Raw genomic sequence first — 15307 nt, 5'->3', positions numbered from 1 at the left:
TCTTTGGGCCTGTCACTGGACATTTTTTTCCTCAGGCTCCTCTCCATTTTCATCCCTGTAATTCTTTCAGACAGGAACAATTATGGGTCAGAGATGTGACTGGGGATGGCAACCCTATCCCTCATTTGATATCCACTCTTCCTACTGGAGGTGGGCTCTATAAGTTCCCTCTTCCTACTCTAGGGCATTTCATCTAAGGTCCTTCCCTTTGATTCCTGAGAGTCTCTTATCTCCCAGGTCTCCAGTGCTTTCTGAAGGCTCCCTCCAACCTTCTATTTCCTGGGGGTGCCTCTTTCCATTCTTTCTGCTGGCCCTCAGGGCTTCAGTCCTTTTCCCTCACCCAATACAAGATCAAGTTCCCCTCTCCTCTCCACTCCTCAACCAGTCCACTTTTCCTCCCAGGTTCCTCCTTCCCTACCCATTTGTGACTGCTTTCTTCTCTTTCCCAAATAGGACTGAGAATTCCTCACTCGGGCCCTTCAGCTTATTGACTTTTTTGAGTTCTGTGAACTCTATTTTAAGTATTCTGTTTTTTGTTTGTTTGTTTTTTTTGTTTGTTTGTTTGTTTTTTGCTTTTTTGTTTTGCTAATATCCACATATTAGTACATACAATGCATATGCTTTTGGGTAACTCAGAATGATATTTTCTAGTTTCTTCCATTTGCCTGCAAAACTCAGAATTTCCTCATTCTTAATAGCTGGGTGGTATCCCATTGTGTAAATGAGCCATATTTACAGTATCCATTCTTCTGTCATGGGACATCTATGTTGTTTTCAGCTTCTTGCTATCACAAATAAGGCCATGATGAACATAGTGGAACATATACCCCTGAGGTATGGTGGGACATCTTTTGAGTATATTCCCAAGAGTGGTATAGCTGGATCTTCATATAGATCTATTTCCAATTTTCTGAGGAACTTCCAGATTGATTTCCAGAGTGGTTGTACCAGTTTGCAATCCCACCAGAAATGGAGGAGTGTTCCTCTTTCTCCATATCCTCTTTAACATATGTTGTCACCTGAGTTTTTGATCTTAGCCATTCTGATTGGTGTAAGGTAGAATCTCAGGTTCATTTTGATTTGCATTTCTCTGAGCACTAAAGACTTTGAACATTTCTTTGGGTGCTTCTCAGCCATTCAGGATTCTTCAGTTTTGAATTCTCGGTTTCATCCTACACCCCATTTTTTGATTGTGTTGTTTGGTTATGACTGCCCTCAGAAAGACCCAACAAGCAGCTGAAAGAGTTAGGTGCAGATATTTGTACCCAACGAATGGACAGAAGCTGCTCTACCCCTGTTGTTGAATTAAGGAAAGCTTTTAAAAAGCTGAGGAGAAGGATGATCCTGTACAAGGATCAGCAGTCTCAATTAATCTGGACCCCCAAGATCTCTCAATCACTGGATCACCAAACAGACAGCATACACTAGCTGATTTGAGGCTCCCAACACACATACAGTAGAGGACTTCTGGGTCTGTGTTCATTCAGAGACTATGCACCTATCCCTCAAGAGACCGGAGGCCCCAGAGAGTTTAGAGGTCAGGTGGGGTGGGGTGGGGTGGGATGGGTGTATCCATGTTAAGACTGGGGGTGGGGTGGGGAGGAGGTGTGGGATGTGGAGCAGTCATAGAGTGTATGGGGGGGGTAAGGAATGGAATATGGAATATAAATATAAATTAATTTTTAAAAAATTAAAAACCATATTTTATAATCATGATGTGTTATAAGTGATATTATGTAGAATTTCAAGTTTATAAGTCCTTTTTTTTTACTTTTCTTGTTACTCTCCCTTTTATAAGTATAGTTACAATATCATTTAAAGATTGTATCAAAGCCCATCCATGAAAACATAAGTCCTGATCAATCCAACACTGCAGATCCTCGTCTGTCCTCCTCCAAGTGCTTCTGTCAATTGAATTTAGATTTTTACATCACTTTTATGAAGTAGGAAAACTCTGAGGAAACATTTTGGTGTTACAGGTCTGTTTAATAAAATTGCAAATTAATAACAAATTGATTGGCATTTTATGCATGAAGCTAGGATGACTGGCAAGTGAAAATTGCAAATATAAAGTTTCAGTGAGTGGAAGAATGTTGATAATGGGAAACCAAACCATGGCCAAGAATGAGCAGAGTAACCTGAGCTGTTGAATAAAGTGCACATCATCTTTAATTTTCTGTGGGTCAGTATGAGGAACCATAAACTCAGATTCTGCCTAAAGGACAACGTATTTCAAACATTAAGCCCATCATTCCCCTAATTCTGATTTCCAAAAGCTAGTTCAGGTTCAACTTTTGCCTCAGTGAATAAACATGAAATGATTGAGAGGATGGTGAGCAATTAAGACTTAATTTATTCTAATTTCTGCCAGTGTTGATTTCTCCTTTAAAAAGCAGAAGTTATTTCTCCGAAATAAATCAAATTAAACCCGCATTTTGGATTTGATTTTTAAATTCCACAGCTTTCACTATCATTAAGTCTTAAAGATTATTTAGCTTCATTATATCCGAAATTTTCATATTTAAAAAATGGTGAAACACAGCTCCCCATGAAGCAGGAAGCAAAGTATGTGTACACCTGACCTTAGGAAGAGAACTGTAGGTGGGGCTTCCTCCCTGGCTGAGAATCTCCTTAGATTGACTGGCTTGTTTACTCTTGCTCTTTGTTTCTTTCCTGTCTTGTTCTAAGAATCTAGGGAATTCTAGTGGGAAAAAATTTCTGCAAGGCATCTCTATTAGTATACCATAGAAATTTATAATTTAAAATGAGCAGCAGGCAAGATGGCTCAGCAGACAAAAAATGCGTGCCAAAAAGCCTGATGTCCTGAGTTTAATCCCTGGGACCTACCATTGGAAGCCAATCAGTGTGTCTGGAAAATTATCATCTGACTTCCACATGATCCAGTACAGGGACCTGCATATGTGTTTGCATATGAACACATCAAAATTAAAATATAATAAAAAATCAGTGTCCAAAAATATCACAGACATTCCTCTTAAAGTTTGTTTAAAATGAAAGATCTTAGCATACCTGAATCGTACCGCTCAAGAACCTGAGGCAGGAGGTAGAGTCCAACATAGGCTCCAGAGATACTTGTGGGAAAAAAATTTAAAAAAGAAACAAACAAATAAACAAACAAACCCCAACCTTCCAATCTGCATAATTACTGAATTACACCATTTATTATTGAAAGGTTGCTAAGGGTTTTTTTTCTTTTGTTTTTTTTTCTATGTTTGTTTTTTGTTTTGTTTTGTGTTCCTGAATGATACTGTCATGTATATTTAAGGTCTATATACCACTACACAATGTCACATGTCTATGTGACAAAGTGATTGCTGTAATGGAGCCCTGAGAAGTGACAACATTATATACTTTCTCCTTGTTTGTTTGTTTTGCTTTTTGTGGAAAGAACAGCTAAAATCTGTGCCTTTGGCAGGAATCAGACTTCAGCACATTTTAAGTTCACTATCTCATATTGTGCCTACTGATCAAGATTTTGTTCCCATCCTATGAATTCTGCTGACCTTCTTCAATTCCTGCACACTCCTTATACCACCCCTGCACCACAGTAAACAGCTTAATTGCTTTTTAAAAATAAATAATAGTTTGCTTCTTCACCACCCCATCTCCTCTATTCCTTTTCTTCCTCTTCTCTCAGGCTCCCCATCCTTCTTCTCTCAGATTTATCTGTGTCTTCTGTCTTACTTCTTCCCTATTCCTTTTTCCTCATTCTCTTTTCCTACTTACTAGGTGCCTTATAAACTGGTGAGAGTTTAAGAATTTAGGCATCTTTTCTTTCTGGGGCAGAGGGAAGATATGCTTATCCACAGGTTTCCCTATAGATATAAATGTATTACAACCACACAAATCCTGTCTTTTTTTCTCTTTGTGTATGTGCTAAATGTATATGTTTGTGTGTGAAGAGGTGCATATATTTGCAAACCTGTAACTACATGCAGAAACCAGAAGACAGTCACAGCTGTCATTCCTTGGACACCATCTATCTTGATTTTTGAGGCAAGGTCTCTAACTGTAGTAGAACTCACCAAGTAAGCTAAACTCACTGGCCAGCCAGCCCCCAGAGTATAAAGTTGTAGTCTGTATTTTAAATGTTTTACTTTTCTTTCCTAAATGTACACAAACATCATTATTATTAATTATTCTACTTGAATACACATGAAGTTGCTTTAAAATAATATACAAAGAGTACTTCATTTCCCTTGTTTTAAATTATTTGGAGCAATTCTAGGATATATGGTGTAAAATCACGATATTTTGTGATACATAATTAATTTCATATTTTACTTAGTTATTAAAATAACCTGTTGTATAAATTTTTAAACAGCTGTTAATTTTTTAGATGTGCACAGAGATATTTTTTGCATTCTTTTTTACATTTTGAGACATTGGTACATGTGCATTATTAAACAGTGATCAAAAGGTACAAATATTGCCAAGAATCATTATTATATACATATTCTTATTTTTTTTTTGCTCAGGGATATGGGGGCTACATCGCCTCAATGATCTTAAAATCAGATGAGAAGTTTTTCAAATGTGGAGCCGTGGTTGCGCCCATCTCAGACATGAAGTTGTATGGTGAGTATGGCCTGCAGACAGATCTAATACAAGGTATTGATTGGTAGACAAGAAAATCCCAATGCAGAGAAACTCAATTGAGTTCATTTATCATGTGTTATTAAAGTCTGTTGTGAGTTATCACCTCCTTTATGCAATTGATTTTACTGGAGCATGACAATTACATTTGAAAGGCATAAATAAATAATGAAACAGGATACGTTTTGCTCATTCAGATTTTTTTCTTCCTGTGTCACAGCCTCAGCTTTCTCTGAACGGTACCTTGGCATGCCATCAAAGGAAGAAAGCACTTACCAGGTAGACTGATACAAAAAAAATACAATAGTAAAAGGCAAAAGGCATTTTTGTTACAAGGACTAAGTTGAATTCCTTCCATTCAGATATCTCTACATATACAAATACTTGTGTTTATCTTGCAGGCATCCAGTGTACTGCATAACATTCATGGTTTAAAAGAAGAAAATTTATTAATAATTCATGGAACTGCTGATAGTAAGTATTGTATTTGCCTCTCCTTTCTGAGGGCAGCTGTCACTTTACAAAGGGACGCATCTTAGATGTAGGACTTGTTTCCAGGTGGTTATATAAAGCTGTTGAACAAGAGTACAGGAAGTGACATGGAGGATGAGAGTTCTAACAGGAAGCAGAAAGAAAATAAGGTAGTGCTATCCAATACCACTCCCTATTGTGACAATGAGACTTTAACTGTAATCTTCCAATCTTACATACAGCAGCCAGTGGTCAATTGCAACCAAAGATCATATGAGAAATAGTGTTGACTAGGGAACAAAATAATTTAATGTAAAAAAGTGGTTAAATCAGGGCAGAAAGACAAGAGAGAGACAGAGAGACAGACAGACACACACACAGAAGGGGGGAGAGGGAGAGAGAGAGGGGGAGATGGAGAGAGAGAGGGGGAGAGAGAGGGAGAGAGGGGGAGAGAGAGGGAGAGAGAGAGAGGGAGAGAGAGAGAGGGAGGGAGAGGGAGAGAGGGAGGGAGAGGGAGAGAGAGAGGGAGGGAGAGAGAGAGGGAGGGAGAGAGAAAAAACATAACAAAAGTAGCAGGGTTATAAGAAGAGCAACTGCAGGGAGGAAAGCATGATCTGGAGGGCGTTTAGGTGATGGAAGCAGGTAAGCAAGTGGTCTATTTGGTTTGAGTATGTCTGAGTGTGCAGGTGTGTGGCTTCATGTTTGCATATAAGTGTGTATATGTGTGTCTTTTAGTTAAAAATAGGTTCAGGAGCTTTGAGCTCTAAAACCCATGTGTTAACCTGGCCAACCACCTGAAATAAAAACCAGACACAGAAAAGCAATGGTGGACTCCACATGAAGCAGCTCATGGCTTGTTCCCTAATCCTTCTGTTTCATTGTGGAACAAGCCTCTCATAGCAATGTAATATGTATAATGAAAAGAAAGAGAGAAAAGAAAGAAAGAAAGAAAGAAAGAAAGAAAGAAAGAAAGAAAGAAAGAAAGAAAAGAAGGAAGGAAGAAAAGGAAGAAAGAGAGAGATAGAAAGAAAGAAAGGAAGAAAGAAAGAAAGAGAAAGAAAGAAAGAAAGAAAGAAAGAAAGAAAGAAAGAAAGAAAGAAAGAGGAAGAAAGAAAGGAGAAAGGAAGAAAGGAAGTAAGAAAGAAAGGAAGTAAAGAAGGAAGGAGGGAAGAAAGGAAGGAAAGAAGGAAGGAAGGAAGGAAGGAAGGAAGGAAGGAAGGAAGGAAGGAAGGAAGGGAAAGCAAGTAAGCAAACCTGGTGCAGCCTACAAAGGAACTCTTTGTTCTCTTGGCAACTCTTCTGAAAATCTACAATACATTACAATTTTACAATACATTGTAAAAATGTGTTCATGAAATAATTTAGGAAGTAACATCATTGATGCATGGCACTGAAGAGCATCATGCTTACAAAAGATGTCAAAAAGACCATCCACATATGTCAACAGCCGTCACAAAAGTCACTTATTATTTGTTAAGTGTGTGTCAGAACATGTACTAAGAACACTTAATGTCTTATTTGTTCTGCCCAAAGTGCTGCCCTAAGGAGTTACCACTTTCCTAACTAGTATATTAGAGAAATAACTAGTGGGAAAAGTTGAACTTTCCATGGAGATTTTTTATTTTTTTGGTGGCTACTGCAGCTCTTATCCCCTGCACTAAAACGTAAGCCAAGTGAACAAATTATATTTAAAGTTAAATGAGTTTATCTCTAGACAGCACCCTAGAAGTTTTTAGTACTATTTAAAACTCCCTCACTAAGTTGCTGGTATTACTGTAAATCATATTTCTTATTTGATTTAATTTCAAGTCAGGCATTTCACATAGCTGACTCTATACAAAGGTTCAGAGAGGCACCATCCTTGCTTGTATATAGGTGCACACATTTCCACACTCACCACTCAGCTCATAGGAAACCTGATGTTCAGTGACATTTTTATGCTGATATTCTTGACTAGAAAAAAATGACAAACTCATTCACTAGTTCAGTTCAACTTTATTGTCCCATTTAGTCCTTTGAAGGAAACAAATAGCAAACAACAGACTTTGCATTGAAAACCAAGCAGAGAGTATTCAACTGAAAAGTTGTTTGGGGGGGCTGGAGAGATGGTTCAGTGAGGACAAGAGCTTGGATTCACAGAATTCAAGTAAAGTCAGATACAGTGGGACACCTGAGATCATAATGCTGCTGAGACTGTAGGTGGAGACAGAAAAAGCCCTGTAAACTGACTAACCAGCTGCTGGGTGTGCCCAGCAGCAAACAAGAGACTCTGCCTAAAACAAGGTGAAAGGCAAAAACTGACATGGAAGGTTGCGCTCTACCTCTATATAAATTCATATTCTTACATTATACATTTGTGTTCTTTATCGTCTGTCTATCTATCTATCTATCTATCTATCTATCTATCTATCTATCTATCTATCTATCTATCTATCTCTGTCACTGTTTCTGTCTTGTGTCTCTGTCTCTATCTCTGCCACTATTTCTGTCTTGTGTATCTGTCTCTGTTTCAGTCTCTCTCTCTCTCTCTCTCTCTCTCTCTCTCTCTCTCTCTCTCTCTCTCTCATTCCTCATACCTTCCTTTTGCTTACACCCTCCACAACAGTTCATTTCCATGTCTATCTTTTCAGCCATTCCCAAAGGCACACATGATGGACTCTTTTCCATATATCTTCTCTACAAAACCCACAAGAGTTATATAAGAGATTATTCTAAATCAGGAATTGCCCACATAAACCTACATTCATAGTCACATATGCAAACCAAGCATAAATTGGTTGTTATTATTATTATTATTTAGAATTGGTTATTTTCCTTATTAATTATAATAGAAAATTGTTCAGAAATATCTTGCCTATATTTAAAATAAATGACTATTTGGGCTGTTTATCCTCTGCTGTATGGAAAGATTATTCTGCACCATAGGATGAGAGCCTAGGGAGACTCAGTCCACTGATAAGACTGCCCTGGTTTGACAAACAGAGATATAAAATGTTAGCTTAAAGTTATTTATGGAAATCTGAAGATATGTATGGAGTGAAAGGAATGGCTTAGGCAGAATACAAGCAAACTATAGCACAGAAATATTTGAGTGGCAGGCACAAGGTTTCATAACTAGCTCAGACAAAACTGTTACTAAATACAGAACTCCTGAGATATGTATTCCAAAGCTCTAGAGCCTTACATTCAGACAGAAGGAACGTGGAAGGAAAAGAGAGAAAGCAGTTTTCTTGCATCAAATATTTAACATTGAATAATGAGCAATACACTCTATCTTCTCAACACGGGAATTTAGTTCTAATATGAAATTGTAATTACATTTATTTGTATATTTCTTCATTGTTTGTGTATGTATGTGTGTACATGCTTGTGAAGGCATGTGTTTGGGGCCAGAGGGTGACTTTTGGAAGTCAGTGCTCTCTGTCCACCATAGATGGATTCCAAGTAATTTATTTTAGGTCATCAGGCTTCTGACCAAGCACCCTTTTCTGCTGAGCAATTTCACTGTTGTGGATTTCTGATTTGAAATAACAATGCAGAGTGTCAGTGTCAAGACGAGTCTAGATTCTCAAAATCATCAAGTATGTATATGAAGATATTTCACTGCATTGATTTCAGGGAAGACATAAATTATCTCCAATACTTATTAAGTACCACATACATAATTAATTACTAGAATAAATTATCTCACACAAAATATATCTAAATGACCTCATGTAGATTGGAGGAGGTAGCTCACCAATCAGAGGATCAGGGTTTCAGCCCCTAGAACCCAAATAAAATTTAAAGTACAGGAATGATGATTGATGCATATAATCCCTGTGTGGGCAAGGTGCTAGGCAGAGACAAGTGGAAAAATGAAGCTTGCTGTCCAGGTAGTTTAGCTTATTTCTGAAAACCCTAGACCAGTGAGAGACTACGTCTCAAATAAAAGTGGAAAACACCTGAGGAATCTCACGTAAAGTGGGTCTTTACCTCCACACACACTCACAAATGCATGTATACTTAGCTATACACACAGGCACCCACACAAACATACACACATGAACAGAATGCCTTTGGATGATTAAATTCACCTTGGTAACGGCTTTTTCGTTGGTGCTCTGTTTTATACTGAAAAATAAAAACTTTTCTATGGCACTTAGCAGCTCTCTAGTTAGAATCACCAGCAGGCCTTTCTTCCAAGTATACAATGTGTGTAGGGCACTTCCTTTCTTTGAGCGTTTCTGGTGCTAACAGATTGATTTCTTTCAAATATCATAATTTAATATTTTGCAGCAAAAGTTCATTTCCAGCATTCAGCAGAATTGATCAAGCATCTGATAAAAGCTGGGGTGAATTACACTCTTCAGGTAAGCCACCACTCCAGAAAAATGAGTACTAATTCTTAGCTTTATATAGCCTTATCAGATACTTGGGATAAGCAACTGAAGCCATGAAAGGGTGATTTTGGCTCAGGATTCTGGAGGCCGAAGTTGCACACCTGGCTTTGCCTCTGTGGCAAGGAAGTATCATACTACAAGAGCTCAGGGAAAAGCAATACAACTCATTTAAAAATGTGTATGTGTTGGCCAACACCTATGTGTGTGCCTGTGTGAGCATGTGTATGTTTATGAGCATGTATGTATTTGTGTGTGAGTATCTGAGTACACTCACATGTGCATGAATGTGTGGAAGCTTGAGGGCAGCAGCAGAGCAAATAATATCAAATATTATAACATCATGTTCATCATCCAGAGACTATAATGACATGGCCCTCTGTCCTTTCTTGATAGAGTCCACACGTCTGATTTCTCAGACTGTCTCTGTAAACTGCCTCTTTCTTCACCAAGCTTTCTGAATTTCTTGTATCTCTTACTTCTGCATTCTCCACTGGCTACATTTTCTCAGCTTTAGGCATTAAACTTGAGGTTGGTTATAAGAATTAAACTAGTCATAGACAAACCTACCTTTCAGGGTATCCTTTGAAACCTGGTTAGAAGTCCTCAGGACTCCATAACTCTCGAGAGGGGCAACACCAAAATCACAGGGCCAACCCAAAGAATCCAGCTGGTGTGAGCCATAGCTAGGCTAGTTTGAACCACAGCTGCACCTTGTTGGCTGATTAATAATCTTGAGGGGGAAATGTCTCAGGAAAACCAGTTCCCAGAAGGCCTTGTGTGAAGTCACAATGCCCAGGGGCTATCTTTTCAAGGAAATATCTTTTAAGAGTTCACATTTTATATCTCTGAGCCCTCTCTTACTAGAATATTTCTGCCTTCTGACATGCCCTCAAGGCAAGAGAAAGGATGCTAACTTCCTTCAGAGATAGGAAATACTGCTTCTTTTGCACTTTGCATTTCAACTTCTTGGACCTATCCTTTGTCAGTATTTCCCCTTGGTTGTAAAAATGATGAAAAGATTTATGGATATTTTTAATACACATGAAAAAGTGATATATAATTGCAAATTTTCTCAAGAAATTACTTTAAGAAAAGATATCTCTGGACCATGTATTCCAGAAGAAGCTGTATGTTTAGTCAAGCCTGAGCATGGAAGAGTCTACTCTTTTGGAGAATAAGCCCTAATTTAAATAATTATTTTTGTGTATGTGCATCGTGGTAAACAAAAGTTCCTGAAAGAAACAGCATCTTCTACTAAGCCTTCTGTAAGGCTGATTCACTAACTAGAACTTCGATGATTGCAGAAAGGTGTGAATGTTTGAAGTGGTTGGAAATCAGGCAACAAGTTTCTGGGGCTGCCTTCACTCTCTTGATAGCTATTTTCTACTCTGTGTGTGAGCTAATGTATCTGTGAGTACTGGATAAATCTTTGGATTGTAAAAGTATCTAGCTGCCACTAACAAAATTTTAAGAATGTCATCTGGTAGCATCTGAGTCATATGGCAGAAAATTTCCCACTGGTTATGGAAAAATGTATCTCTTAACTGAAAGAAAATAAGAGATTGTTTGTTCTTGAGCCAAGATGTTAGTGACTATGGCATGGAAACATTTAGGTTACCCTACTCCAGGCTCTCCAATGTAGAAGCAGTTTTACAGAGGTTTATAGTAGCAGGAAAAAGAAAGTTATAAATCAAGGAATTTAAAAATACATTAGTAGAAACACCAGTACAGCAGGTTATAACACAATCAAGAAATCTCAACTATAGGCCCAGGTTTTAAATGGTTAACTCTTCCACTGATGGAGAATGGCAGGCAACAGAAAGAAAGAGACTGATTGGGCCTGGCATGTGCTTTTGAAACACAAACCCCACCTTAAGTAACATACTTCCTTCCACAAAACCACACCCACTCCAACCTCCTAATCCTCCTAATCCTTTCAAATGATGCCAATCCTTGGTGACTAAGCACTCATATATATATATATGTGTGCTCAAACCACAGGCTAAAGTTGTGATAAAGGTTCATATTCTAAGTAAAGACCCTTAATACAGGTTTCAGATAAAGGGTTGAGGCTCCATGCTGTATGGCTGATGAGTAGCCTATAGTACTTTCTTGAAATCAGGTTTGTTTTGATTTCTATGTTGCAAGAAAAAATGGGAAATATTCAGCCTTACAGCTAACAAGTGTCCATCATGACAGATTTAACTCCTGATTGCTTAGAGAGCTTAGCAAATTCATCTGTGGAAGAGACTATTAGAGATTTGCAGGAAGTCACAGGAAGGTCTCTGGCATCTCTCTTATTCCAGCTGTGAGGACAGAGAATGAAAAAGCTGTAAGTATATCCTGAGTAGACCCTAGCTCAACCCAACAGTAACTTAGTTTCTCATTTATCTTCAATGTCCTAGGTCTATCCAGATGAAGGATATCACATTTCAGACAAGAGCAAGCATCATTTTTACAGCACAATTCTCAGATTCTTCAGTGATTGTCTAAAGGAAGAGGTATCTGTGCTGCCACAGGAACCAGAAGAAGATGAATAATGGACTTCACTTATACAGAGCTGAAGGGAATATTGAGGCTCAATGAAACTGAACCAAGAGACTGTCTTGTTGTAGACGCTCCAGAATTCTAAGGGCAGCTTGAGGAGATAAACCTGGAACAGCACACTCAGACAGTGAACTAGACCTTGGAGACAGACATCCACACTACTGTGCTGCCAAGGGTGCAGAAGGTGTTTCATTGTAAACGGAAGTTGCAAGGGTTGGTTTCCTGGGGAAAAAATTAGTTTCACATTAAAGTAGGAATAGTGCATGTTTCCTTCCGTTATCCCCTTTTGTTCTGTGACTAGTTACCCTCACTTTGATTTCAATGGTCATGATCACCTTTGCATAAAGTGCATAACGTACCATCAGTACCACAGTCCCTGATCTTTGATGGCTGAGCTGCAATCTAACATGTTAATGTATCTTTATAATAAGTGCAATTTTCTCATTGTCTATTATTATGCTTAAGAAAATATTCAGTTAATAAACAAAAAGCAGAGTATTTTACATAAAGTTCTGTTTTTAAAAAGGAATTATTAAATGAGTCAAGGCTATGTAGAAATATGGATTTCAGCACCTTCCAAAGTTCAGGCAGTTGTCAGTAGATAGAATACTTTTAAATCAACACACACGAGTGTTTGTCTCACAGTATAATATAAATATATATATACACGCACGTGTGCATATGCAGACAGTGAGTCTATCTTTATATGTTACTCATGCTACAAAGGGTAAACTTTAATGAATTACAGTGGCTACTCTTTTACAGGCTGCAATGGATGCTTCTTTAATGAGCCAAATATGATGAGACCCTTTTGTTTCCAGTTCAGATTCTAGCAATTGCTTTCCTATAAATGTTTGGGTTATGTTTGGTATTGTTTCTAGTGGTTAATAGTTTTCTAGTTGCAGTTTACTTTTTTGAATATGATATCTTGTCACATGTAAATTAGATATTAAATATTAAATTATAGTTTCTGATAAAGAAATTTTGTTAAACAAATGCAATGCCACTGAGTGGCATTTTGCTCTCTTGGTGGAGAAGGCTTTTTTAAACACTCAAACCTTTTACTTCAAATTCTCCGTGCAGTAAAGTCAATTCTCATTTTCATTATAAAAGCAGAAATAAGAATTAATTCATTTTTCCCAGAGTCTACTCAGCATTCCATGCCTGCTCAATGCATCTATTGCTGTTTAACTAAGCCCTTACTATAAGAATTAAAAGAAATCATTTTTATTCATTGCCCCTCACCCCCAGAACACAAACAGCAGTATGTGGTATTGCATTTCAATGGACAGGACATGGGGTACTAAATCCTACAGTGTGTCAGTTTGGAGCAATTAGTAACTGAGAATGAAAATTAAACTTAACTGTGTGAAGTTTCAGTCATGAGAGGGCAGACAGCTATGGTGACTGAAGTTGGGTGTGTTTTCAGTCCATATAACAGATCTTCCAGAAGATGTTGGAAAGTCTGAAACCAAAGTCTGATGCTCAGAAAAATCCCAGTGGTCTAATGTCTTTTCACAGCCTAAATCTGATCTTTGGGAAAGCTGGGTTTCTCTGTCCTCTGAAAACCAGGAAGAAAATTTTAAAGTAAAGAATTTCTTCAGCCACCCTACGCTTTATCAACTGCACAGCCTGGGATTCTAAGGTGTGGATATGAAAGCTGGTTCTCCCTCTTTTTTCTTCAGTGCTTTGGAATTGTGTCTTCACTGCTCCATTAGATTCAATTTAATAAGGGAAAGATGCCCTCTCCAGAAAGACCCATTTTAGGTCTTTTTCAAAGGATAGTGAACACATTTTTTAACAAAATAGGTTGTAATGTTTCCAAGGAAAGTTTTGCCTATTTTATTAAGATGGAAGTTTCTTTTTAGGCTGATTTGAAGTCCAACTGAAGCTTTTTAATCAATATTTTAGAATTCAACCACTAGAGATTTTTATGATGCAAAAAATTATGTTGTCTGAAAGATGTGGTTTTATTGAATGTCTATTTGAGTAACATTTAAAAAGTGTTTACCTTTTCCTGTCCATCATTTCTCTTGTTTATGGTTATTATCAATGTTTATCTATTTTTTGATTTATTTAATACAGTTTGTAATGTGAAAGTCACTTGTCTGGGACCACATTCACGTCACAGCACCAATGGATCTCACATGAAAATATGTTTAATAGGAAGATGGGGAGTTGTCTTCTCTGTGATTTGGGGGGCTTTCATGACTGGGACATGTCACCCAAAGGAAATGCTCACTGGTGTCTTCTCCTCTACATGGTGGGATTGTAGAACAGGACAGGACTTTTACACTTTTGCCTCAGATGCATCTCAATGATTTTCTGCATATTCAAAATTCTGAAGGTTTCCTGAGACTTCAATGCCAAGCTTCCTCCATGATAGTTTCTCCATATTAAAATAAAGTTTCAAGTCAGACTTACATTTCTATGGTGAGAGTCTTCAGGAGTATTAACTCAGAAAGGAACACATAACCTTTGAAACTCCTTTGAAAGCAAATTTGTTTTTCCTACTCTCATTGAGAGCATTACATACTCAGTAAATAAGAACAAAGAAATAGCGTATTAATGGCTCTTGGCATTGCCAGGATAAATTATCACAACCAAAAGCAACTTAGGGAAGAAAGGTTTAAGATTACTGCTACAGCTGGCAAGAAAGGGATAGCTTCAGGAGAATTTAGGCCTGGCTGGCTGCTGGGAAAGCAGAGAGAGAACAAGCAGAGAGAGACCAGGTTATAAATCCCCAAGTCTGCCCACTATTGCTGTACTTCTTCAAGCAAGGTCCCACCTCCTAAAGATTCCATCCTACTCACCCCCAAACAGCACTACCAGCTGAGATCAAGTGATCAAATATGTGAACGTGTAGGGAACATTTCACTTTCAAATCACATAAAGGAGGCTCTGTTGCTCTGTTGTTCTCTACGGTGTGAAAGGATGGGGATGCAGTTCAAAACACGAACCTTGGCCTCCACTTCACACAGTTATTCTCATTAAAGATGATGGTTATGGAGTTTTGAGAATGAGGAGGCTTAAGAACTGGTTGGATACCCTATGGAGAATGATTCAAGCCATTGCCCTTCAGGTGAGACTTAGGCTTTGGTCTCTAGCCAGTAGGGAACTATTTGAACAATTTCTCACCAGATGATGGCTTTAAAATGGGAGTTACAAGAAATTCCAGTTTGAGTTGATTTATACTTTCTTCTTGTTTTTGTAAGAACATTCATGTATGTGGAGCACCTACAGCAAAACAGGAGTGTGTGTGTGTGTCAGAGAGAGAGAGAGAGAGAGAG

The 15307-nt window shown here is 38.0% G+C and overlaps 1 protein-coding gene across 3 annotated transcripts in view; it reads left to right on the top strand.

Annotated features, from left to right (window-relative positions):
• The window catches only part of Dpp10 (dipeptidyl peptidase like 10), a 1511806-nt gene extending 1496526 nt beyond the window's left edge, over positions 1 to 15280 (top strand). For all 3 annotated transcript variants that reach the window (XM_021165015.3, XM_021164934.3, XM_029476885.2), the window contains exons 22-26: positions 4500 to 4599; positions 4838 to 4896; positions 5019 to 5091; positions 9367 to 9440; positions 11876 to 15280. In XM_021165015.3, coding sequence (XP_021020674.1) covers positions 4500 to 4599; positions 4838 to 4896; positions 5019 to 5091; positions 9367 to 9440; positions 11876 to 12010 — 441 coding nt within the window. In that variant the 3' untranslated portion in view covers positions 12011 to 15280. The remainder of the gene's footprint in view (positions 1 to 4499; positions 4600 to 4837; positions 4897 to 5018; positions 5092 to 9366; positions 9441 to 11875) is intronic.
• Positions 15281 to 15307: the final 27 nt, after the last annotated feature.

This window comes from Mus caroli, unplaced genomic scaffold, assembly GCF_978045245.1.
Source record: "Mus caroli unplaced genomic scaffold, Mus_caroli_1 scaffold_1, whole genome shotgun sequence".
NCBI lineage: Eukaryota > Metazoa > Chordata > Mammalia > Rodentia > Muridae > Mus > Mus caroli.
The sequence above is the reverse complement of the archived record's forward strand: the minus strand, read 5'-3'. Positions and strand labels throughout refer to the sequence as shown.